The 23,874-nt window shown below is 45.2% G+C and overlaps 2 protein-coding genes across 2 annotated transcripts; one reads left to right on the top strand and one right to left on the bottom strand.

The window, feature by feature from the left end:
- Positions 1 to 836: 836 nt before the first annotated feature.
- NKX6-2 (NK6 homeobox 2) lies at positions 837 to 2,571 on the bottom strand. Its single transcript, XM_062496604.1, has 3 exons — positions 2,157 to 2,571; positions 1,721 to 1,893; positions 837 to 1,085 (listed from the first exon to the last, which is right to left on the bottom strand). Exons 1-3 carry the CDS (start codon positions 2,569 to 2,571, stop codon positions 837 to 839), a joined length of 837 nt encoding a protein of 278 aa, XP_062352588.1.
- A 13,870-nt stretch (positions 2,572 to 16,441) lies between these two features.
- LOC134046254 (vertebrate ancient opsin-like) lies at positions 16,442 to 23,114 on the top strand. Its single transcript, XM_062496587.1, is given in 5 exon segments — positions 16,442 to 16,802; positions 18,285 to 18,495; positions 19,096 to 19,213; positions 21,526 to 21,765; positions 22,872 to 23,114. Coding segments are annotated over 5 exon segments (1,173 nt in total).
- Positions 23,115 to 23,874: the final 760 nt, after the last annotated feature.

Here is a 23,874-nt window from a genome sequence, read left to right as displayed (position 1 = left end):
GCCCGAAGCGCTGCAGGGGCAGTTCGGGCTGCACGCTCAGCCCCGGCTCTCTCTCCTCTCCGGGCCTGTCGGGCAGTCCCACGGCGCGGGTTCCCGTGCCGCAGGGGACGGGGCTCTCCCGGCTCAGCCCGCCCTCCCCCGGACGCAGCTGCTCCTTTTCCTTTGCGGAGCAGCATCGGGCAGCACCCTGTAGAAGCTCTGGTGTCCCCGGCCCCTGGCACAGAAATGTGGGAAGAAACTCGCTAAAGGAGAAGGTTGTTAAATAATTTATTGATTTATAACAAAGCCTTTCCAACACGTGTGGAGACATTCTAATGTAAAATCAAGTGTCCATTTTCATCTCGTGCTTTTTTGGGGGCATTGGGGGGTTTTTTTGTGGTTGTTTTTTTGTTTGGTTTTTTTTTTGTATTATTAAGCATAAAATCCAGAGGCAGGAGAAATGAAACTGCCAAAACACTGAGGGACGGAGTGAAAGAAAACTGCCGTTTTTACACTAGAAATATACATCACAAAATCTGAAATTTACTATATACAAAGTGGCTGAGCTCAGATTTGGGACCGATAGAAAACGTAACAAAACCTGATTGTTAGGAGCAGGAAATTAACAGGAAAGCTAAAGGAAATAGCGGGAAACAGTAAAGGGACACAAAACCCAAAAAGTTGAAAAAATTTCTCAGAAATTTACATCGATGAGAAAGAAAATAAATTCATAACTTATTCTGTAAAAATATATATACATTTCACATACATCTTAGGCTGTACAACACACCACTTCAAACACCCAGTTTTCACTCACCCCCGCCGTGCTGCCCGGTGCGGCCGTCGGCCCCGCGCCCTCACAACGTATCCGAGCTGGTGCTGCAGGGGCTGACGAGGGACAGGTTCGTGGATTTGTGCTTTTTCAATAGCCTCGTGATTTTTTCATCGTCTGAGTTGGGGTCCAGGGGCTTGTTGTATTCGTCATCGTCCTCATTGTCCGAGCTCTCCTTCAGCTTCTCTGTCTCCGAGTCGTGCTTCTTCTTTGCCGAGGCCATCTCTGCCGCGTGTCTCTTCCGCCACTTGGTCCGTCTGTTCTGGAACCAAACCTGGGCACCGGCACCGGGCACAGCTCAGCCACAGCCTCGGCCCCGCGTCTGCTCCCGCTGACCCCATCCCATGCGCACCGCGGGGCTGCGGGCACTCGGAGCAGAGCCTCGGAGGGCTCCTGGGAAGGGGGCACCCCACTGGGGACCCCTGCGGGGCTGCACGACGATTAAATAAGCAGCTTCCCAGAACAGTCGTTTGTTGAAAACAGAATACCATAGCCAGAAAAAAATAAGTATTTTTGACTTACAGTGCTGCCCCAACACTCAGATGCACCTGCAGGCCAAGTGCCAGTGGACACGATGCTCGTGGAAAAGTGACCCTTTAAAAAAAATTACCTGCGGGGGGCTTTTTGTCGTTGTTGTGATGGGGGGTTTTATTAAATATAATGTGTCTATATTTTAAATCGTTTGCAGCATAGAGAGCTCTAAGCACAAAATAGGTAGAAATTAGCCTAAAATTTATCCAATATCGAAATGTAACTTTAATTCTAGCTGATTCTTAAAAAAAAAAAAAAAAAAAAAATCCCTGAATAATTGGGCAGTGTTCGTGGCTGCTAGTAATTACCGACATGGCAGAAAGCGGCCGCGGCAAGGGAAGGGAGCGGGAGAGGTGGAAGCCCGCAAGACGAACCTACCTTCACCTGGCTCTCAGTCATCCCCAGGGAGTAGGCGAGCCGGGCGCGCTCCGGTCCTGCCAAGTATTTTGTCTGTTCGAAGGTTTTCTCTAAAGCGAATATCTGCTGCCCAGAGAAAGTCGGTCGAGAGTGCTTCTTCTTGCCGTCCTTGTCCAAAACCATCCCAGTCTGAGCTGGAAGCGGAGAAAGAGCTGCGTCAGGGATGAACTGTGCCCTGCCCCCGGCCCGCAGCCAGGCCCCGCCAGGCGCTGCGGAGCCGCTTCGGGAGTCCGTCGGCTTTAAAGCGGGGCTCGGTCCGGGACAGACCGAGTGACCCGCACCGGGCCTTGCTGCCGCCCGCCCCGGCCACCGCGCTCATCCGCCGGCTTGGGGCCGCCCCGGCTCTGGACCCCAGGCCGCCTGCTCCCCGCGCCCTGCAAGAACCGGCCGCACTTACCGGGACAGGTGAGCCGGGGGTCTCTCCAGGGAGAGCCTTGCACCACTCCCGGCCAGAAAATAGGCGGCCGTCCCGGCAGCTCCGCCAGCGGCTTCGGGTAGCGGGAGACGGCAGCGGGGCTGAAGTACATCCCGGCCGAGGCCGCCAGCCCGTTGATGCGGGGCAGGCCGCCCAGCAGGTTGCTGGCACTGCCCACGGGCCGCCCCAGGATGTCGCTGATTCCGTGCGGTGTCCCCAAGGGGAGCTGAGTGTTGAGTCCGCCCAGGGCCGGCGCCTTGAAACCGGAGGGGTTCTGCAGGGCGTAGGGGAACAGGGAGGTCTTCATCTCGGCCATGTTGTGCAGCGCGGCTAGAGGCGCACTGCTAAGGACGAATGCGCTCTGGCGATTAGCATCCATCTGTCCCACCGCTAACATCTGCGGGCATCAGCAAGCGTGGGTCCTTCCCAGTCGCGCCGCGGCCGCTCCGGTGGGGACCCTCGCCGGGAGCCCGGCCGCGGGCGGGACGGGCTCCTCGCCGCTCACGGGATCTCAACGACAGCAAGAGACGAAGTTTGTCGGGAAGCAGGAAAATCCCAGCGCCTGCCCGCCTACTCCCGCGGCGCGCACCTCCAAAGTCCAGGCTGAAGAGCGGCGAAAGCCGAGCCGGGACAGCGCGGCGAAAACAACAGACCGTGAATCCCGGGAGAAAGAGCCCCCACCGACGGCGCGTCCCGGCGGACTACGGGCAACGCGCCCCACGCGCGATCCGGCGGGAGAGGGATGCGGAACCCGCAGCTCCGCGCGTCGCCCCGACCGCGTGTCCGGCGGCCGCGGGGACGCTCCGCGCCGCGCCCCGCGCGCAGATAACCGCGCGGGCACCTGCGCGCCCCGCGCCCATTGGGCGGCCACCGCCCCGCGCCGCCAACACCGCCCAATCGGCGGGCGGCGCGCGCCTCCACCTCGATACGTCACGGCCGGGCCGAGCCGTGGGAGCGCGCGGGGCTGCACGTGGCCGCGCCGCGCCCGACGGGACCCCCGGCCCCGGCCCGGCCCGCTCTGTCCCGCTCTGCCCCGGCCCGGCCCGGCCCGGCCCGGCCCGCTCTGCCCCGCCCCGCCCCGCCCGGCCCGGCCCGGCCCGGCCCGCTCTGCCCCGCCCCGCCCCGCCCGGCCCGGCCCGGCCCGGCCCGCTCTGTCGCGCTCCGCGCCCGCCCCGCCCCGCCGGCCCGGCCCGGCCCGGCCCGGCCCGGCCCGGCCCGGCCCGCTCTGCCCCGCCCCGCCCGGCCCGGCCCGGCCCGCTCTGTCCCGCTCTGCCCCGCCCCGCCCGGCCCGCTCTGTCCCGCTCTGCCCCGCCGGCAGCCAGCGGCTACACACCTCCCACTCGCCGCGTTGGGCCCCTCCCGCCGGGCGGGGACCCGCAGACACGGCCGGCGCCTCACCGAGCAGCCGAGCACTGACCGCGGGCCCCCGGCGGCTGCGCTGTCCCGGAGCACTGAGCGGTAATACCCGCCCCGATCGGGTAACCGGCTCCGTCTTCAGCTGCGCAGCAGCCGTTCCTCGCGTTAGAACCCAACGTTTTTAAAACTGTTGTAAAAAATTATATTGGGAATAATTGTCTTGTTCAAATTTGTTGCCTATTCTGAAACCCACTGGCCTTCTTTCCTTCCTTCCTTGCTTCGACCCGACCCGACCCGACCCGACCTGATGTAGGGGTATAGCCCCTGGTCTTTAAAGGGAGAAAAACCACGGAACCAAGCTCGTTCGAATAAATAAAATGACCAGAGATATTCCTAATCGAAAACAAAATTAATTATCAAGATAAGAATAATTCTGATTTCAGGCTTATGCAGAAAATAATTCCGGAAACTAGTTATAGCATGTTTTCCGCCTTACAACTGCTTTCTGCTACAGGTTTCATACATTGTTATCCAAGGAAAACGTTGACCACAACAAGCAGGGAACTAAATATTTCCAAAGCGTTCATAAAGTAATCACGAATGGACTTGATCATATCAGGACAATTATTAAAAGAGTGGTCCTTTGGATGTGGTCATGTCTGCCGTCAGAATCGTTTACAGGTGAACAGCGTTTCGTTTAACCTGTAACAAGACCGTAATGTCAGTGTACATTTGGGAAGTAATTATTCGGGCTCGTCCATGATCTTTGTTTTCAATCGCTGGAGTTACGGGCTGTAACAATCCGTGCGTCTTGTTCTGCGCATCTTTGTAAAAAGCTTAACGTACAAATGTGAGATTAAAAACGACGCTGCGCTAAAGAAGGTTTATAAACGACTTCATCGCTTTTCCCTCTGTCTTTTGCAACCAGCATCAGCGGAGGGAACAGTCACGGTGTATCGGGGTTTGTGAGGAGAGCCTCATGAACTCTGCAGGCTCGTTTCCGCGACGCCTGCGTACGTTGGGAAGGGGCTGGCAGTGCCACCTGCTCCCCCCGCCACTGGCGAGGCCGCAGCTCACGGCGGCGTTGAAAGCTGCTGCAGGTGGCCGCAGACGGGGCTGATCGGCCGTCCGGAGAGTCTTGGCTTCAGCCGGGGATCGGGCACCACCCGTCCCGGGCAGGCGGTGCCGGAACGCGGCTAGCCCGCGGCTTGGCTCGGTCTCTGCCAGCCCGTGCCTCTCAGGGGTGTAGACCGCCGGGTTTGCCCGCATCCCTCCGATCTGCCCGCCCTAGTGCGGTGCTGGGTGCTGCGGTGCCCGCCTAGCCCGCAGATCTTGCGGCTCTGAATGCCGACCCCGCGGCTCTGAGCGGCTCGGCTCGGCTCGCCTCGGCTGCCGAGAGGGACGCCTCCCGCCCCGCCCGGCCGGGGGCCGGGTGCCGATCCAGGCGCAGGCGGCCGGCAGCCGCTCACCCGGCAGCGGCCCCTCCGGGACGCCGCTTCCTTGCGCGGGACCAATGGAACAAGGTAAGCGCTGCGGCGGGGCGACACCGTGCCCCGCCCGCCCTTGACTGGAGTGCTCGTCGCTGGGCTGCCGTGCCGCCGGTAGCGGAGGGCCGGAGGGGAGTGCAGCGTCCTCCTGAGCGGCTGCCGCCTGCTCCCCCGGGACACCCGAGGGTGGCCGTATCAGGGTCGTGTCCGTGTCCGTGTCCGTGTCTGTGTCTGTGTCCGTGTGTCCCGCCGCCGCCAGGAGCGCGCACAGCTCGACGCGCGTCGCCCCCGGCGGCCTCCGGATCGCGGGGGCCGCTGGCCCTACGGGGGGCTGCTGCCTCGGGAGCCTCGCCTATCGGTGTACGGGTCCCGGGGGCAAAGCCAAAGCCTCCTGCTCTGGCTAAAGCCTCGGAGTCCGGCTGGCGGTTTGTATGTTATCAGTGACACTTGTTGCACATTAGTGGTGCATTTGTCCGTTTTGTCCAGTTTGTCAACTGGCTTTCCTGAAATATCAGGATTGAAAAAACCCTCGTTTTTCCACGTGGAAGTGTGTGGGGTTTATCTCCGTAGATCCCGCGGGGTGATAAATCTACTTTTGCGTCTGCTCTTCCGACGAGGTGTGAAACCGAAAGAGGAGACCACGGGGACGCGAGCATCAGCGAGTGTCTCCGGCTCCCCGCCCCCGGGCTGCTCGCGAATCCCCTCTCCGCACCGCTGCTCCCTCTCCGCGATGCTGTTGAGCCCCAGGGTCAAGGACTCCCCTAGCCCTTAGGCAAACTCCGTTCCGGGTGCAAAGCTCGTTCCCCTCGGAGATGTCGCAGTGGCCGGGCAATGCTCGGGGCCACAGCACCGGCCGCTACTCTCGCCCTGGCCCCGGCCTGGGCCTCGGCCTCTGACTGCTCGCCCCCGGGCTCAGCGCAGCGCCCGCAGTCAAGCCCGACAGCCTCTCGCAGTGGAGAGATGGTGTCCGTAAAGTAAGTCGGGGATTCCGACTCGAAGGGTCAGCGCCTCAGCGGCTGCCGGACCACTTGCTCTCTCAGGTGCTTCCTCCGATGGCCGAGCAGAAGTTACTGATGGAGGGGATACTCGAGCAGGTAGAAACCAGCCCGAAATGGTTGTCACGGCCGGTGCGGGTGAGTCCGGCAGCGCTGCAGCGCGTCCGGTCGGGCGGGCACGCCATCGGCACTGTTTGTGTCTCCTGTTTCGGAACGTTCATTTCGGCGGAGGAGAGCAGGGCGGGGCCGCCGGCAGCGCGGTCACCTGTCCGGATTGGACCGAGGGCAGCGCGGTCACCTGTCCGGGATGGACCGAGGGCAGCACGGTCACCTGTCCGGGATGGACCGAGGGCAGCGCGGTCACCTGTCCGGGCCGGGCCGAGGCCAGCGCGGTCACCTGTCCGGGATGGACCGAGGGCAGCGCGGTCACCTGTCCGGGCCGGGCCGCGCCCCCCCCGCGCCCCCCGGGTCCTTCCCGGTCTCCTCGGCCCGCCGCCGCCCCCTGGCGGGTCCGGGAGCCCGGCCGGTGCACCGAGCGGTTCGTCCACCCGCCCCGCCGGGCCCGGTGCCGCCGTTTCCCTCCGTGCCGAATGTGTTGTGAGGACGGTGAGACGGGGCTAAGGCTCGGGGGGTTCCGGGAGACTTGCGCGGGTGCCCCGGAGCTGTTCCCGCGGGCGGTGAGACCTGCGGCATTGATGCACTCGCCGGGCATAGTTACAGGCAGAGCAAAGCATGAATTCCCACCGCTAGAAGTTAACGATCGTTTTGCTTTGCAAAAATGAAAAATTAAATCGGTAACATTTCTTTAAAAGGACATAGAAACAAAGCTGATATCAGTAACATCGAATTAGTCTGGAACTTACACATTCCAGCATGCAAAAAGGAAGAGTATTGCAGTACGTGGACCAGAATTAAATTCTATAGTACAAATAACTTCAGACAAGTTTTGTTTAACCTGCTGATAGCATTTTTGCTGTTGTTGTTTTGGGTTTTTTTTTTTGTTGTTTTTGTTTGTTTGGTGGGGGTTTTTGTTGTTGTTTTGTTTTTAGTTTGTTTTTTGTTATGCATACAGCCAAAGTACCTTTTCTTGTAGCTTCTGTGCATCTGAAAATGTCTGAGAGGTTGTGGACTAGAAGAAAATAAGCGACGAATAGATTCCCCACTGTATTATACATTATTACAAAGTGCAGCTGTAAAATCCATGTTAAAACAGAATGATTGAGGAAGCAGGAGCTCGGAGCAGCTTGCCGCCCAGGTTTCCTTTCCTGGGTTACTCTGCGGCTGATGGAGGTACCAGTGGAGAAGCGACGGTAATGATACTGTTGAAAAGAGTTACATAGAGCAACAGTGACAAGGGAGCAGGAAAATCCGCGTCCTGGCCCTGCGACGATGCTGTCTCCCTGGGTTCTTTAAGTATGGACGCTGCTTCTTCACAGCGTATCTAAAAGAGATCCATGTATTTAAAAATGAGGGGTCCTTTTGCTTAATAATTTAGTCAGTGGAAAACACAGTAATTTTAGACCAGATGATCTCTGTTGAAACATCTTCACAGGATGATATATGTTCTGGGAAAGGCCATATTTAATATTTTCCATTATAATCCTTGGCACAAAAGGTTGGAATCTGCTAATGGTACAGAGCCGAGGGTGTTCATAGTCTAAAGCAGCAAGAAGAGAAACTGTGTGACCTTGAGAACAGTGTGACAGAATTGTGAAGGAATGTAAAAATTCTTATTTCTAACCGATGTCTTCCTGGGAAGCCAGTTAACTTCAGGTACCAAGCACATAGATGAGACTGCTTTTTAGATCTTTCTAGAAAGAAGAAAAAAGGCTCAGTGTGTGTTACAATCTTGTAAGTCTCTAAGGTTTTAATGTCATTATTGGGGCGGAGGGAGAGCTATATATAAAAATACGTAAAAAAACTTATTCTTGATGAAGACTAGAGTGAGATTTTATAAGTACCATGAGGAAATTTGCAGTGCCTCAGTGTGAACTGGTCTGCTTTGAATTTTAAGCCACAAGTTTTTGAATCTCTGGAAAACATGAATTAGGTTTAAGGAAAGTTTCTGATGTTATAATCAATAATCATTACTGTAAATATTGATGGAAAATAGCATGGACATAATTTTATACATATTTTTAGGGCAAGTAATGGAACAGTATTTTTGAAGGTGAAACTTCTGAGAGCTATAAGATAAGCAGTTAGTAGCATTAGTTTTGTTCTGTGTTGTGTATCTTGACAGATACACAGATACAGTTCTCTCTGTTGTGTATCTTGTGTATCTTAACAAGGACATGGTGGGCAGGGTGGGAGTGTTTTTTTGGTTTAATGTCCTTTTCAGAGTGAAGGGCTTTTCCTACCCTAGTCAATCTCAGATTCAGTTCATGGTGGACTGAACTGTTGTTGCAGCTTCCAGCACCACCAATACCAGCAGATCACTAGGATTGCTGACATTTCCTCGGGACTTTGATTTTTTTCCTTCTGTCTGGGGAAGCCCTGGTTTACCTGTCCCTTTTCTACTGCCAGTGGCTTAGATGGTTGTTATTATTAAGAGCATTGAGTTTTTAGATCATGTCAAACTTATTGTCCATGCACCAACCCTCTCCCACTTCCCTTGTTCCTCCAATGCTGTTCTTTTCCTATTTGTCTCCACTCTAATAGTTTATCCTTTTAATGAGAGAAGGCTGCAAATTATTCTTTCTAAGTGAGATAAACCCTTGTGAGCTCTATTTTATCTAATCAAGACTGGGAAGTCGTTTGCCCTTATTTGTATTAAACGGATGTATATACTTTACCGCAAGTCATTAGTGCTATAAAGAGATTGCTGTCCTATTGATAGCCTGGATGGGGAACTCAGGAGTAATTTGCCAATAAATAAAGAGTGTGCTTATAAGCACTATTGATTCTCTCCGAGCCACAGAGAATTGTTTTGTTAGTAAAACTCTTCCTGAATGTGTAAGTGAGGTTGAGAAAAAAAAGTGTAGGGATTACTGAAAGCAGAGAGGACTAGGGTATGACTTGGGGTGAGAACCTTACATTGTTTTTCTTTGAAAGGTACAGTTTGGAAAGACAGGTGACAAAAATGTGACAGTGATTTTTCTGGCCATCCTCGGAAATCTCAAAGGCAATCCTTAGAAAACTGAAGGGTTAGAATAGCATTTCATATGGTACATGATTTCAGAGTGATCAAAGAGTTCCCCAAATCATAATGAAAGATAATGAAAGTATCATTTGCATAGGAAATGAAAGATCTGTGATATTCAAATTCCTTTTGTCCTGTCTGGGTTTTGCAACAGTTTGAAAATGCTTTTCTGAGGTGTTTGAGGGATATTTCAACATATGCTGTTAGACAGCTATTAGAAGTCAATTCAGGAGCAGGTAAGAAGAGGAACAGTGTAGTTCTGATCTGGAGGACAGCAGAGTCCATTTGTTGTTAGTTGGGAAAAGAATGGATTACTCAGGGCTATGATGCTTGCACTGTCTTGTGTATTTCTTCCATATTCACACAGCTTGCTGAAAATTAGTATTATTTACAGAGCTGTTTTCCAAGAAAGACAACAGGACAGAACTGAACAGAGAAAAGGCCAAAGTCACAGTGCAGTGGTGTTCTCTGTGAAACCATGTTCAGTGGTGGGAGTCCCACCATCTTCAGAGAACATATTCCATGATGTAATTTATATTTGTAAGCTGATTCCTTTCAGGCTATTCGTTTAAGAGTATCTCAAAAGAATAACAAATTACATTGTTACTTCAACTTTGGCAAATCTTTCAATTTTTAATTGTGGAAAGTTAGAAGATTCTCCTGGTGAGGTGCTGGTCTTCCTCACATTTTTTAGAAGAAGACATAAAACAGTGATAAATGAGCATACATCTACCATTTAGTTATGCAAGACACAATACTGGAATTGCCCTGACTGTGGAGCAGTAGATCAGTTAAATAATATCCATTTTATATTGTTACTTTTAGTAACGACAACAACAAAAAGTATTGGACTGACGCACATTAAAGATATTCTGTGTCTTCAGGAAGCTGATTTCTTCAGACTAAAATGACAGTATGATTTCAGAAAGTTCCAGCTTATATTACAAATGCATTATATACTGCTTTGTTCCTGCAATTTTCCTCATAATTAAGACTTATGCTACTCGTGAATGTATCTCTGAAATTCTATGGTATCTGGTGGGGGTGAGGGGTTTGGTTGGTTGGTTATGGTTTGGACTTTGTTTTGGTTTCTTTGAACACGTTATGTTCCAAAAATCTCTTACAGTATTAATTATGTCTTCTGCCATTAGGTTTTATCTTCTTTTTTAGATCTCTTTCCTTCTATTATTTTTTGTTCGTACATTCAGTGACGATGTTATTTAAGGGTTAGGGGTTTTTTTGACATTTGTTACATGTATTCGACAGTATTTAAAAATTAAAGAAGGCTTTTTAAAAATCAGGTGTTGTCAGAACACTTAACAAAAGAACCTTTCTTGGGAACAAAACTGCTTATGCTGTGATTTGCCTTCCATACTCACCCAGTCTGCTGAAATTTGCATTATCTAGAGCTGTCTTTCTAGGAAAGACAATAGGACAGGATTGAATTTATACCACCTGAGGGCACTGTAATACTATTTACTTTAATTTTCAGGGCAAATACAAAAGGGTAGTGTTTGAAATGGTCCCCATTTTATTTCCTCTTATGATTACTATCAGCTTCTGAAACAAGCATTATCACTGAAATGAATGAATAGTATTAATAAAGATGTGTTGTTGAAGGCAGGTATCTTGGAAAGAAGGCCATCCTTTTCTATAATTTTTTTTTCCTTGTATCCGCTGTAGAATGATGGTAATTTAAAACAAAATGCTATTAGTAGTTTAAATTATGTGTTTCTAGTGTGGCAGTGATTGCTGTATAAAATGAAATTGTGTAGTTTGGAAAAGACCTCCAAGACCAGGGAGTCCAAGTGTTAACCAAGAACCACTTCATTCTCCACTGAACTGTACTCCTGGGCTGCAGTTCTGGCTGTTTACCTTTGCTGCCTCTTGTCTGCATGCAGAAAAGTGCAGAGCTGATGTAAAAGCACCCAGTGATTTTGCTTTGTCCATGTACTTACACTTATTCTACTCAGCTAGAATAGAATCAAAGCTAGAATCAAACTGACTGGTTTGGGTTGGAAGGGACCTTGAAGATCATCCAGTTCTAAAAGCAGGGAATGCCATAGGCAGGAACTCTTTCCGCTAGACTGGGTTGTTTGGAAAATATAAAGAAGTGAGAAACAGCAGCAGTAAAAAGCTTCCTGCATGGACAATCCTGATGTGGCTCATTTTCTCTTTCTTGCCAGGTTTACTTTCTACACTGCCATCTCTCTCTTTTCTTTAGTCTTCACTGTTTTTCTGTCTGCTCTCTAGTAATTTGATTTCATCATCTTGTTATTTTCCCTGCTGTGCAGGAAGAAGGTCTCCAAGTATGGTTCCAATAAGAAGGGCTCTGGGCAGGTCAGGAGTTCCTCTGCAGGGAGAGGGGCTTCCAGAGGTCACAGCCTTTGGCACTGCTCACTCCTCCCTCCTTACAACAAAGTGGCTGAACTCTCCCAGTGTATATTCACCTGAAATCACATCCTGGAGCCTTTTTGTTCTCTTTGTACAACAGGAAACACAATGAAACCTTCATGTCAGAAACTAGATAGTATTTATGATTTTGTTAGAATAATAACCATGTGTATTTCCACCAGAAAAGTGCCTCAAAACTGTGCTTCTTCTGTTTGGTCATTTCAGCAATCCAGGAGTACATTCAGGAAGAGTTCTATAGATGATACATTCTACAATGACCAATTTGACTGACATAAATAATACTTTTAATTAGTATTATTTTTAATATGTGTATGGTAATTTTCAATTTGTGTATGCTAGCTGGATTAACAAGGGAATGATACTGTTTCTTTTGCAGTTGAAGACAGAAGTGAACGAGCTCAACTGTGTTTTGCACAACAGCATTTCTTAGAAAACATAATGGAAAACAGAAAGTTGTGTCAGATAAAATAGCTTAAAAATACAATGGAATAACACATTGAGAAAACATTCCACATTAAAGAAAAATGAAAGTTAAAAAGGGATTTTAAAAGCTTCATTTAAAGACAACTTTACCTTTAAAAGGCATGGTTATTTAAGCGATCTTAGCTCTTCCAATAAGGCAATTCCAATAAAACAGAAAAAGACAAGAATGTTCTCTGTAATTGTCCTCTTGGTTTGTATGTCTTGTCTTTCTAGATACTGTAGTATCTTGAAGCAGTGAGATGAGATTAATCTCTTGCAGAGACTTTCCTCCCTTGAAGTCTCGTAATTATTTTATTTCACTGAAGTCACCAATAAAAAATATTGAATTTACATTCCTGAAATCTGACAAGGAGGTTAGGTTTTGCTCTAGTGAGAGACTGAATTACTTTGAAGAAGATAAGTGCTGTGTTTTGCAGCAGGTGTTCATTGAATGAAATAGATGTTTGGGCAGTTTTATTTTTAGCAGATTCTTTTACATGTGGTCCTAGCAAGCACTTTCCAGTGATATTCTATCAGCATGGAATGTAACTTTTTTCCTTATATACACTCTGTATATAAAATAATGAGGCTTAACTTTACTTTCACACATTCCAATGTGCACTTTCTATCCTCTCACAAGTCAAATGACCAATGCATCCTTTTTTTTTAATTCCTTCTTCTTTTTTTTTTCCCCCGGCATTAATTTTTGCTCGTTTGGCATCCAATTTGCCAAATGAATTATGACAGTAATTCTTTCTTCTGTGCTGTTGCTTCACTTTATTCCACACTATGTAGTCAGGTTTTCTGGGTGTCATTCTTCTCTCCCACTGCCCACTGTTTTGTTAATGAAAGATAAGATTTATTTATGGTGATTAAAATAATTCTGACTAGTATTACATTCATTTTAACTCAGATAAACTGAACTGCAAAAAAATACATGTATCTTGTAATCACTTATGCAGAATGTAAGGACTTTTTAACTGTTGATGATATTGAAAAATTCTGTATGGACTTCCATTTGGAAGGAACAAAATTACTAACAAAATTTGTCACTGGAACAAAAAAAGAAAATTACTAAGAAACAGTACTTTTAAGATCTCATGGAAAGAAGGGTTCAAATGGACCTTCTCAAAGGGAGAAAAAATTGTGGAAAGATATTACAGTTGTTTCTTTCCAAACAAAAACATTTAGAAAATGTCTACTTCAATAAGAAAGATAATTAGAATGGTAAATTAGACATCTGTAAATGTGAAGAAGGCAAAAAAACATCATGCATTTTGAAGATGAAATCCTTTTTTTCTCTGTAAAGACACTATTTCTCTCGAAGTACATACATCCTAATTTATCCACAGGTCAGGCAGAAGGAGATGTGCTTAGTGTCTGTCTGTCAGTGGTTAATGCAGAAGAGGAAATGCCTCTCTCAGTGTATGCACACCCAGCAGAACGGAGGGGAGAACCCTGTGCTGTCAAAGGTTCCCCTTATCAAGGGCTGCAAGCCTGCCCATCCCCCAGGCCAGTTCCATAGCCAGAGTTCTGTGGCCCTGGCAGTGCCAAATCAGCTCAGTCAGAGCTGCTTGCTAGTCACTTATCAAGTTGTATAATGTGCTGAATTTTTTCCATGTGTAGAGAAGCTTACTTTGTGCTGGGTCTCAGTGCTACCCTGACTATTCTGGCTCTTCTTCTCAGCCTGTGCTTTTGCAGTTCCCTATGGTTATATAGGTAAACTATGACTATGTACTGGGATGAAATAATTCTGGTAGAAAAGTCAGCAAGACCAGGATGGTTATCTTTGTGCACCGCCTTTCACCATGTCAAATTTATAGTCAGTCCACCCTGCATCCTTGTCTGAGAAAGCCTCATGTCCTCTCTCAACACTCTTCCTTTGCTTTTCTCTCCAAAGCACTGAGTAACAGAGCTATTGTGGGATTTCACACACAGGATGTCTTGGGCAGGCTAAGTTTATCTGCCAGATTTCTGCTGATGCTCTGAAGCAGTCAGTGCAATTTTTGCTGTTTTGAATCTGAAGGACTGCTTAGCAAACTTCTATCTACAGTTCCATAGCTCCTGGCTCTCCAGGCTGGTGACCAGCTGTGTGATCCTCTGGCAGTCCCTCTCCAGGCTGCATGCCTCTGACCTGCTGGGCCAGAAAGGAGTGTTGCCACTGCAGCATTCCCACAGCACCAGGAAAAGGTGGTGTCATTGGTCCTTCTGTGTATCCTTACCAATCCTCTTCACGCCCTCTTTGCCCTGATTTAATGGGACTCACTTTTGGTGATGGAATTAAATGGCACTTGGAACAGTATACACCTTCATTTAATGGGCTGCAAGATATGCAAACTTTTTATTTAGGGCTGCAATAAATACCATTGTTTAAAAAATTAACCCTGAACAATCTGATGCATACAGGAACATATATCTGTGACATTTGTGCTAGGAATAAGAGAGTCACTGAGTGGGGTAGTCATTGTTCTTTTTTTCATGGAGCTTTGTGTATGATGAAGTGACATATAGCTTGGTTTGTACAGGACCTAAACTCTCTTAAAGTAGTATCTCAGAACATTTTACTTTTTTCTCATAAATTCTCAGCAACAAATGCTGTATTTCAGTACAAATACAAAAATAATTTTATTAGGTAAAACCTAATTCAATGGGCAAGACAGTACCTAAAAGATGTTATGCCCCCAGAAAAATCCAATCACAGGCAATTATGAGCTCCATTGACACTGGAGGAAACAAGAGATGTGGTTGCTAACTTCTGGTGCATCTGAAAAGGAAGTACTCTGGAAATATTTCTGTATTCATTAAAGCACCTGCAAGTGTATTCAGTTTGTAGAAATGGAACTTATCTTCAGATCAGTCCTACTTGGGGAAACTATCTGCAAGGAGACTGAAAGTATTTATTTACTGATAGGGCAGGAGAAAAAGAAAAGCCCCTTTAATTTTTCAAATTTCATACTGATCTTTTCAAAATGAGCAAAAAGATACAGAAATGTTTTATGTAAGCTCTTGAATACTCTTAAAAATATCCAAAAATTGCTATTTAGAGCAGAAGTACATATTAAGTCATGTAGGATCAAGTCAGGGTCAAATGTGGATTTCATAATTGAAATACATATTTGCAATTAACTTTCAGTAATGATTCAGTTCTTACTATTCTGTTAAATTCCATCAGTTTAATCATTGGATGACATGTTTAAGCAATAAACTGACAACTCCCAGCAAAATGGTACAGCACATACAGTTCTTCATGTCAGCAATATGCAGTCAAATCCTCTCACCAGCTACCTGGGCTACAGGAATTGTTTTGGGTTATGATAGATTCAGTTGTTGGTATGAAGCAAAAAATTCGGTTGCTTTTGTTTCTGTTGATGCTAATTTTCTGGTTTAAATATTGTAATTAAATTTAGTAGGCTTTCAGAACATTTTTCAATCATCATCAGATCTAATAAAGCAAGACTACTTCTCAGAAGCCAAGCTAAAAGTAATGCATTTTGGGGCTAGAAATTATCATCAGAACTTCACTAAATATGATGTATATAATGAGGCCCCATGTGTATTGCATGTACCACTGCAGCCAGATGTAGGTTACCTTTACATCAGTCATTATAAAGGTTTCTGAACAAGTGAAATATTTAGAACACTTATTTTCATTTATTGATTATCTGGGATAGTCAGGTTGATTGAGAAAAAAATAACTCCTTTGCAAAGAGACAGTGGGATCTAATCTTGTGAAGCTAGAGGAAAGGAGTCCCTAGGCCAGGTTTTTGCTCCATGCTGGTTCCATGTGTTGCCTGATCTGTTGGTTTCTCAAGGTCTGTAGAGGAAAGTTCATCCGTGGAGAATTCTTTGAGAACCACCCGATGAGAAGGTTCAGTATAATGTCAAACATCACATTATTCTGATTTCAACATTTACAGTCCCTTTTCTCAAATTCCTGTAAGCTCTCTGGCTCACCACAGACATGTCCCTCTCAGCTTTCCTTTTAAAGTGCTGAAAAGTGTGGGAGGCTCCCAAGCAAACACTGACTTTTTTCCCAATGGAGCAGGGCTGAGCTGAGGCGTATTTCAGCACTGCTGGCTGCTGCAGGCGGAGCAAACCTGCAGCTTCTACAGCTGGGCTCTGCTACAGATAAATGCACAGCTGCAGTGAGAGAGAGGCAGTGGGCAGAGAGTGCCAGAAGTTGCTCTAAGAGATATTCTTGCTAATCCCTGTTCCCATTTTCACTCTGCAGCACTAAACTTTCCTCCAACCAAAACATTTTTTCCTAGATTATTATTGGAGAGCAGAAGAAGGGGGAGTTTGTTCACACTTTTGTTGGAGAGAGCAAAAATCTCCTTTTAATCCTGAATATTATTTACAGATTTGAAACTCCAATATTGTATGATATTATTTTTGCTACAGAACAAAGTAATGGATGCATTCAGAGAACTTGAAAATGGGTCACTCTTGTCCAGTTACTCTGCTCCTGCTGGATGGGATCCCTTCTGTCGTCCCTTGGACTCCATCCAGCCCTGGCAGTTCAGCCTTCTGGCAGCAGTAATGCTGGTGGTGACCTCCCTGTCACTTGCTGAGAACCTGGCTGTAATCCTGGTAACTATTAAGTTCAAGCAATTGAGACAACCTGTCAATTATATTATAGTCAATTTGTCTGTGGCTGATTTCCTGGTCTCACTGACTGGTGGTACCATCAGCTTTTTAACAAATCTAAAAGGTTATTTTTTTATGGGATACTGAACTTGCGTACTGGAAGGATTTGCTGTCACATTTTTTGGTAAGCTTGATTTTGTTTGTAGTTGTATGTTGTTTTCCTTCAACTTCCTTTAATGTATTCTACTGCAGCTTCCTAAGTCACTGACTTTGCATGTCTTTGAGTTCACTGGAATTTTCCCCTGTTACATATATTCTGTGGTGAAGAGTGAACAATTTATCTCTCTGTCCCTGTCATATATACGGCCTGTTGCACGTGTACTGATCATTGAATATGTTTTATAGAATGAGGAAAAGCTTGCCAATAGCATAACAGTGTTGTGGAGCTTATGGGAAAACAATTTCAGGAAAAGATCCTTATGTGTAGCTATTTTCAATATTTGTATTTAGGTGTGTGTATATATGGATAACTAAGAGAGAGAGAAAAAGAGTGAGTGGCTGCCCATAAACTGTGCAAAATCTCAGGGCACAGAACATCTTGCGTTCCCTGTGCTCCAGGGGCTCTGAGGAGCAGGGACACACCTCTAACAGTCAGTTTGCACACCTACATCTTCTTGTGATTTTCTTTTCATGGCTTTGTTCACTTACTACAAAAAAATATTAGAAGTACTCTAAGAGGAAAAATCCTCACCACACAGTACCCTGTGTAAATACACCTCTGCAGAATAAATGGGATATTAGTTTAAAATGGGGCATCTACTCACTTGAGACAGACATTCATTCCTACATCCTGTCCCTGTTTCTGAAGCTGCATTAAGACACAGTAATGCTTGTCCCTGCTCTAAATCACACACAGTGCTGATACTCAGCCTCAAAGGGAGCCCCACAGCTGCTCTCTGCCTGTTTAGGCTAGACAGAGGGAATATCAGTGAGGGACAATGCTTCTACATCAGTTTATGACATGAAAGCTGTGTCCTATGGAGAAAAATCAGGCTAATTCGAGATTTTGGTGTTCCACCAGGTATTATGTGCCTAAATTGATAATTTGATGTTGTGGGCAGCTGTCTGAAGGTTTGAGTTTTCTGATAGCCTTAAATCATTTTTGCAAAGGTAATGTTTTGAAGATTTTAGTTAACTAATTTGGATGCTACACATAGTTTGCATCTTTTCAGAGTAGAACTGAATGAAAAATGTAAGTTCTAATCACTTAACTGATTAGCTCCTTGGTTTTGTAGCCCTTATACTTTAGACTGGCAAACTAGACAAATGTGAAATTCTTATGCTTTTCATTAGTATTAGAATCATGCACATAAATTGCTCATCCTTTCATAACTTGTATTGATAGAAAAGGTATCTGATGTTGTGGGTAGTCAAAGAGTGTAACTGGTTGCCCAGAGTGGTTGTGGAGTCTCCATCTCCAAAGATACTCAAAACCCAGCTGGACTTGGTTCTGAACAACCTGCTAGATGGACAGTGCTTGGCAGGGAATGATGACCTCCAGAGATGCTTTTCAAAATAAACAGGTCAGGGTTTCTGTAATCTGGGATGGTGCTTGCTGTCCAGTAATCTCCCCTGACTTGATGCTGGCTGTGCTCTCTCGCTGCAGGCATTGTAGCTCTCTGGTCTCTTGCCCTGCTGGCTTTCGAGCGGTACGTTGTCATCTGCCGCCCGCTGAGAAATGCGCGCTTGAGGGGGAAGCATGCAGCTCTGGCTATTGTCTTTGTGTGGAGTTTTTCCTTCATTTGGACCATTCCACCAACAGTTGGTTGGAGCAGTTACACCACCAGTAAGATTGGAACTACTTGTGAGCCTAACTGGTAAGGCCACTCTCACAGAGTGTGGTAAAAATAGGAAACTTGCAGCTCAGGATGCCTCAGGGCCAGGAATTTAAAGGAGAGGGTTAAAGATTATGTCAATCTCTGGGGAAAAGCAGATGTAAAGAAAGCCGTAATAAAAGTAATAAAATTTTTATATGATGAGTTTCTAAAACAAAATTTCTGAAGGGTGGAGCCTCCACCTCTAATGGAAATAATCACCCTAGACCTTGTGCTTTTTGTCAGGAGTCAAAGGACAAAGAGATTTTTTTCACAAGAGTGGATGAAGCTCTGAGCAAGGTCTGATCCCGTGGCTGGCTCTGCTTGGAGCAGGAGGTTGGAGTACACGTCCCTTCCCACCTAATCAGCCTCACAGGTCTTTGGTGCTGTACCTATAGTTGTAGGATCCTCCCCTAGCCTCCAGGCAGGGAGATGGCCCAGTGCCCCATCTGTGATATGAGTGGAGCTGCAAAGGGGCACGTTGACTAAAAACATTTGACAAAAATACTAGTGGCATCTTTGAAAATAAAGATTAATATTCCAAGAAAATAATAAGAACATGTAGTAGTAATACACACCCAAGGTATTTTGTATTTTATACAGGTACTCAGGAGCCTATGCTGACCGTACGTACATTATTACATTCTTCACCACGTATTTTATAGTACCCTTATTGGTGATTTTGGTATCCTATGGAAAATTGGTGCAGAAGATAAAAAAGGTAAGAAGAAGCACTCAGAAGTAAACTTTGAAAATATGTATGCAGGCAAAAGTTTGGAATTACTGTGTTGGATTTTCAATAAAGATCAGACACAAGCAGACCAGATTTGCAGGAAGCAAACACACTCGGTTACATCCCTTGTTACATAATTATCCTTACTTACACACAGAAATTCATGCTGTGGCTAGAAGTGATGTAAGGTATGGAGTTTGCATCATTTATCAATACATCTCATTAGTCAAACATCACACAAATGAAAGAATGTCTACCTCATAAATAAACAGAACGATTCAGTACTGCTTTATTCACAATTGTACTTCACTTCAGAGACATTTCATAAGACTCAAACCAGACAAATTAGAATGCAGCTTAAAATGACTGCAGTTTTAAGAGTGCTACTACTTAGTAATATGCTCAAAATAAGATGTAGTCCTTGTAAATAATGCAATGCTGTTGAATAAACAAAATATTAGATTGTCCAGGAATATTTAAAACATTTGAGAAATGCTTTTGAATTTTCTTTACTGTTTGTGCTGCAAAAAGTGACAGAGAAGACAATAGAACAGGAAAATTCTTATTTGGTACAGGATTTGGGACAAGATTTTGGGACAATATTGATATTTCTATTTACTGCAAAGCTCTGAAAAGCCAGTACCTGCAACATAATCTGTAAATCTATAATGAATTGCTATATGGTTATATCTCAAAACTAAGCTCATTTTCAAAAATCTGGCTACAGTGAACAGAGAGAGACCAAGCATCAGAACTGGTGTCTTGGTGTTCCCAACCATCCCTTTTCACGCATTTTGTCCCACAGTTGTCACAGTGGAGGTTTGCTCCTGAGTGGTCCTGGAGTCTGCCAGTCCCTCAGTCCCAGGGACCCCAGCTTTACAATGTCAATCAAAGCTTTCACTGCAATGTCTAAAAAGATGAAAGAAAATAAACTTTGGGAAAATAACAAATTAGCGATTGACATTGGAGGTAAAATATTATGGCAGTATTCCTTTGTTTGGAAGATAAAGCACCAGCATGGTTTTTGTTATCAGTATTTAGAGAAAAGGAAAAGCTGTATGTGAAAAAAAGACCAGGCTGATATGAGACAAAGATGAAACAGCTGAAAGTGCAAGAAAGGAGATTGTGTGCCTTTTCCAGAGGACTGCACTTCTACTGAAAGGGAGGCTAGGCTGCTCTCTGGGTATGCATACGTGAAAAAATGCTATAGAAATCTCATCAATTGGCAGGGAATATCTTAGCAGTACCAAACACAGCCTTTGTTAATGCCTAATAACTTGCAGCTATTGTAATAATTCATTATTATTATTATTATTATTGTTATTGTTATTGTTATTATAATTGTTGTTGTTGTTATTATGTTTATATTTCGTAAAAACTGACATGGATTACAACTTTCTACAGAGGTGAGGACATTGCCTTTCCTAGGAGGTGCTTCTCTAGCTCTTTAAGTATAAATATGTTGAATTCTCTGAGTGCAGTACGAAAGTTATTAGAGAAAATGTCTCCATAGAGTTGTAACATTACTGCAGGAAGATAAAAGGCCATGTTAGGCAAACAAATCTTATTTCATTAGAATGTAATATTGAAAGACCTGGCATCAGGTTTTTCTGGTTAATACAGAGCTATTAATTATTCCTCATGTAAAATAACATTTCATAACAGTGCCTTGTTTCACTAAGTCATCAGAAACCAAACAGGCATGTTTCCCAGATAGATGCTGTTTGGCATCAGCTAATCTCTTTATGAATATCTGTCTTCAGCTTCTTGCATGATCACTGAGGAAAAGAGGGAGAGCATTCCTACTAAATGCCCCAATCCCACTTTAATTCTGCTACCATTAGATCGTAATTGCTTTTCTGGGGAAGGCCATAAAGCACCACTGAGCCAGACAGACTCCCCTGTCTGTGTGAATGTGTGGGTGTGAATGTGCCCCTCTGTTGGAGGTTGCACAGCCTCAGCAGCATGATGTCTGTAATACCCATGTCAGACACCAGTTGTCTGCAAAAGCTACATGGAATAGAAAGTGCTTGAATTCAGCTCCCTATCTGCTTATGACTCACCATGATGCCCTTCTTTTTCACTTTGACAATAAAAACGTAAAAATACTTAAGTAAAGCAAAATTTACTAATGCTGGTATATGGTAATTGATGTCCCTCAGCAGTAACTTCAGCACCTATCCCCTGGATCTTCCCCAAGCAGGTCTTTCCTTCCATCATGGCAACTGGACAGCTCACTAAAGTCACTGGCTGGACACCTTGCTGTTTGTTTTCTAGCATGTTTTCTCTTTTCTTGAAAGGTGTCAGATGCACAAGGCAGGCTTGGAACTACCAGAGGACCTGAAAGACAAGTGACTAGAATGGTTGTTTTTATGATCATTGCCTTTCTAATCTGCTGGATGCCATACGCTACCTTTTCTATCCTAGTCACTGCATATCCCTCCATTGAGCTGGATCCTTGTCTGGCAGCAATTCCGGCTTTCTTTTCCAAAACAGCCACCATTTATAATCCAATTATTTATGTCTTTATGAACAAACAGGTACTGTATTCTCTCAGAATGTCTCTAACACTCATATTTTGCTATTTTGTCTAGCTTTATAATTAATTATTTCTACCTACCTATGTGTTAGCTAACAAGCATTACAATATCCAGCAGTTAGAATGACAAAATAATCTGCCTGGTGGAAGATAACGTAAACCTCTGAGCATTATTGAAATATAAGTGTTAATAATTATTAGGTTTAGATATTATAAAGGAAAATCAGCTCTTAGGGAACATGAATTAGTTTACTGCATGAAAATTATGTTCTCAAGACTGTCCCAGTATATTTCAATAATTCTTTAGGAATGCAACACCAGTAAGTTGATCTTGAGGTGGGGTGCACATTTTCAAAGCTTGAATTTATCTTGGGGAAATGAGGCATTTGTGGTTTATGTGCAGGGGGTAGAAATATTGCACATACCCATTTAACAGGGAACTTTCTTCTCTGGAATGAGGGCAGAAGATGGGATGCAGAAAAATAGGAATTGACATGGGGATGAACCAGAGTGCTGTGTGCTCACAGTGATAACAGGCATGATAATAAACATGGGCAGATTTCTGCAATGAATGCAGCAACTGAGAGTGGTGGCATGAAGAACATAAATTAAATAAAGAAAAATAGTTAAGTGACTGTTGAATAAGAAATTACAGATTTATTTATCCAGTCCTGCTGAGAGAGCTATTGTTTATGTCACATCTTGTGGACAGCACCCTGATCTCCCAAACCATGTAGACGTGTGCTATACTTTACCCTGTTTGTGGATAAGAGCAACAAAAACCAATCTTTGAGTAGCCAGGAATTTAGTATATGAAAGCATGAGTCTGGAGAAATGGCCAATTACGTCCATTAGATATGATTAACTAGAAGCAGAAAAGAAAAATTATTTTTTAGATTGACTCTTTTCAGAACGTGGGTAATTTTTAAGTTTGGATTTCTTCATGGTGGCGCAGGCAAATATATTTTATGGGGTTATTTCTTTATATTCCCAACTGATTAATGAGAGAATTTCCAACACTTTTAGCTATTACGAAGATTGATTTATAGAACTGTATTAAAATTTCTCATGTGTTTTGATCGATCTCCTGTTTTTTCAACTTTTTAGTTCAGGCAGTGTCTGATTCAAATGTTCAGTTGCAGTGCCATAGGGACTGCAGAGTCCAACATGAACCTGACTTCAGAGGGAGCAGTGCTAACCCAGGACAGAAGAGGCAGTGAGATGTCCCCTGTGGCAGTTCACAACACGGTTTCCAAGAGGAAAACTGCAGATGAACACAGAAGCCAACAATGTTTGGCTCTGTTGACAACTTCAGAAAACAGAATGTGTCCCATGTTAAGTGGGAGATGATATTGTTCATGCAATGCTACAGTGTATTTCATTGTTACAGTCACCTAAAATAAAGTTTTGTTGGCACTGGGGTCAGGATGGTCCAATGGACACCAGCTTCCAAGGTCCCTCAGTGTGTGTAAGAGCTTCTTGGCTCTACAGGTGCAGTCAAACACCCAGCCATAAGGTGAGTCCCTTCCTCCACTGCATTCCTCTTCCCAATCCACAACCAACTTGCAGCAGGTAGTGGCACTACACTGCTGTGTCTCTTTCCCTCCAGTCCTAAAGTCCCTGGTTCTGCTTAAGTCACATCCTCACTGCTTTTATTGGGCTGCTGATTCCAGAACAAATTATTAACTTGTTTTTACATCTCCACTTTCAGAAGCGAGGACTATAACACAAATATTGTTTCTGTAAACAGTGAAAACTAACGGAAATTGTCAGCTTTCTGTGGCTGCAATCCATCTCATATTTAATTCACACAATGAAGTGCAGCAATACACTTAGCTTTAGTGGAATGTCACTTGCAAATGAAAAGCCAAACCAGGTTATGAGTGTAATTAAGACAGACTTCTGTTTTACACAGTGTTTGGGATCATTGTATGAAATGTTGCCAGGAACTATGCTTGTGCTTGTGCTAAGGCACATTGGAATTTTAATCCTATATAAAATCTGTCTTTAACTGAATGCATTTTAGGAGAGAAGGCAAAGGCTGACTGTATTTAGATGCTTTAGGATGGAAAACCATTATTTCTAGGGAAGATATTAGTACAATGCGAGT

Source organism: Cinclus cinclus, chromosome 7 (genome assembly GCF_963662255.1).
Source record: "Cinclus cinclus chromosome 7, bCinCin1.1, whole genome shotgun sequence".
In the NCBI taxonomy this organism is placed as follows: Eukaryota; Metazoa; Chordata; class Aves; order Passeriformes; family Cinclidae; genus Cinclus; species Cinclus cinclus.
This window is presented reverse-complemented; position numbering and strand designations above follow the sequence as displayed.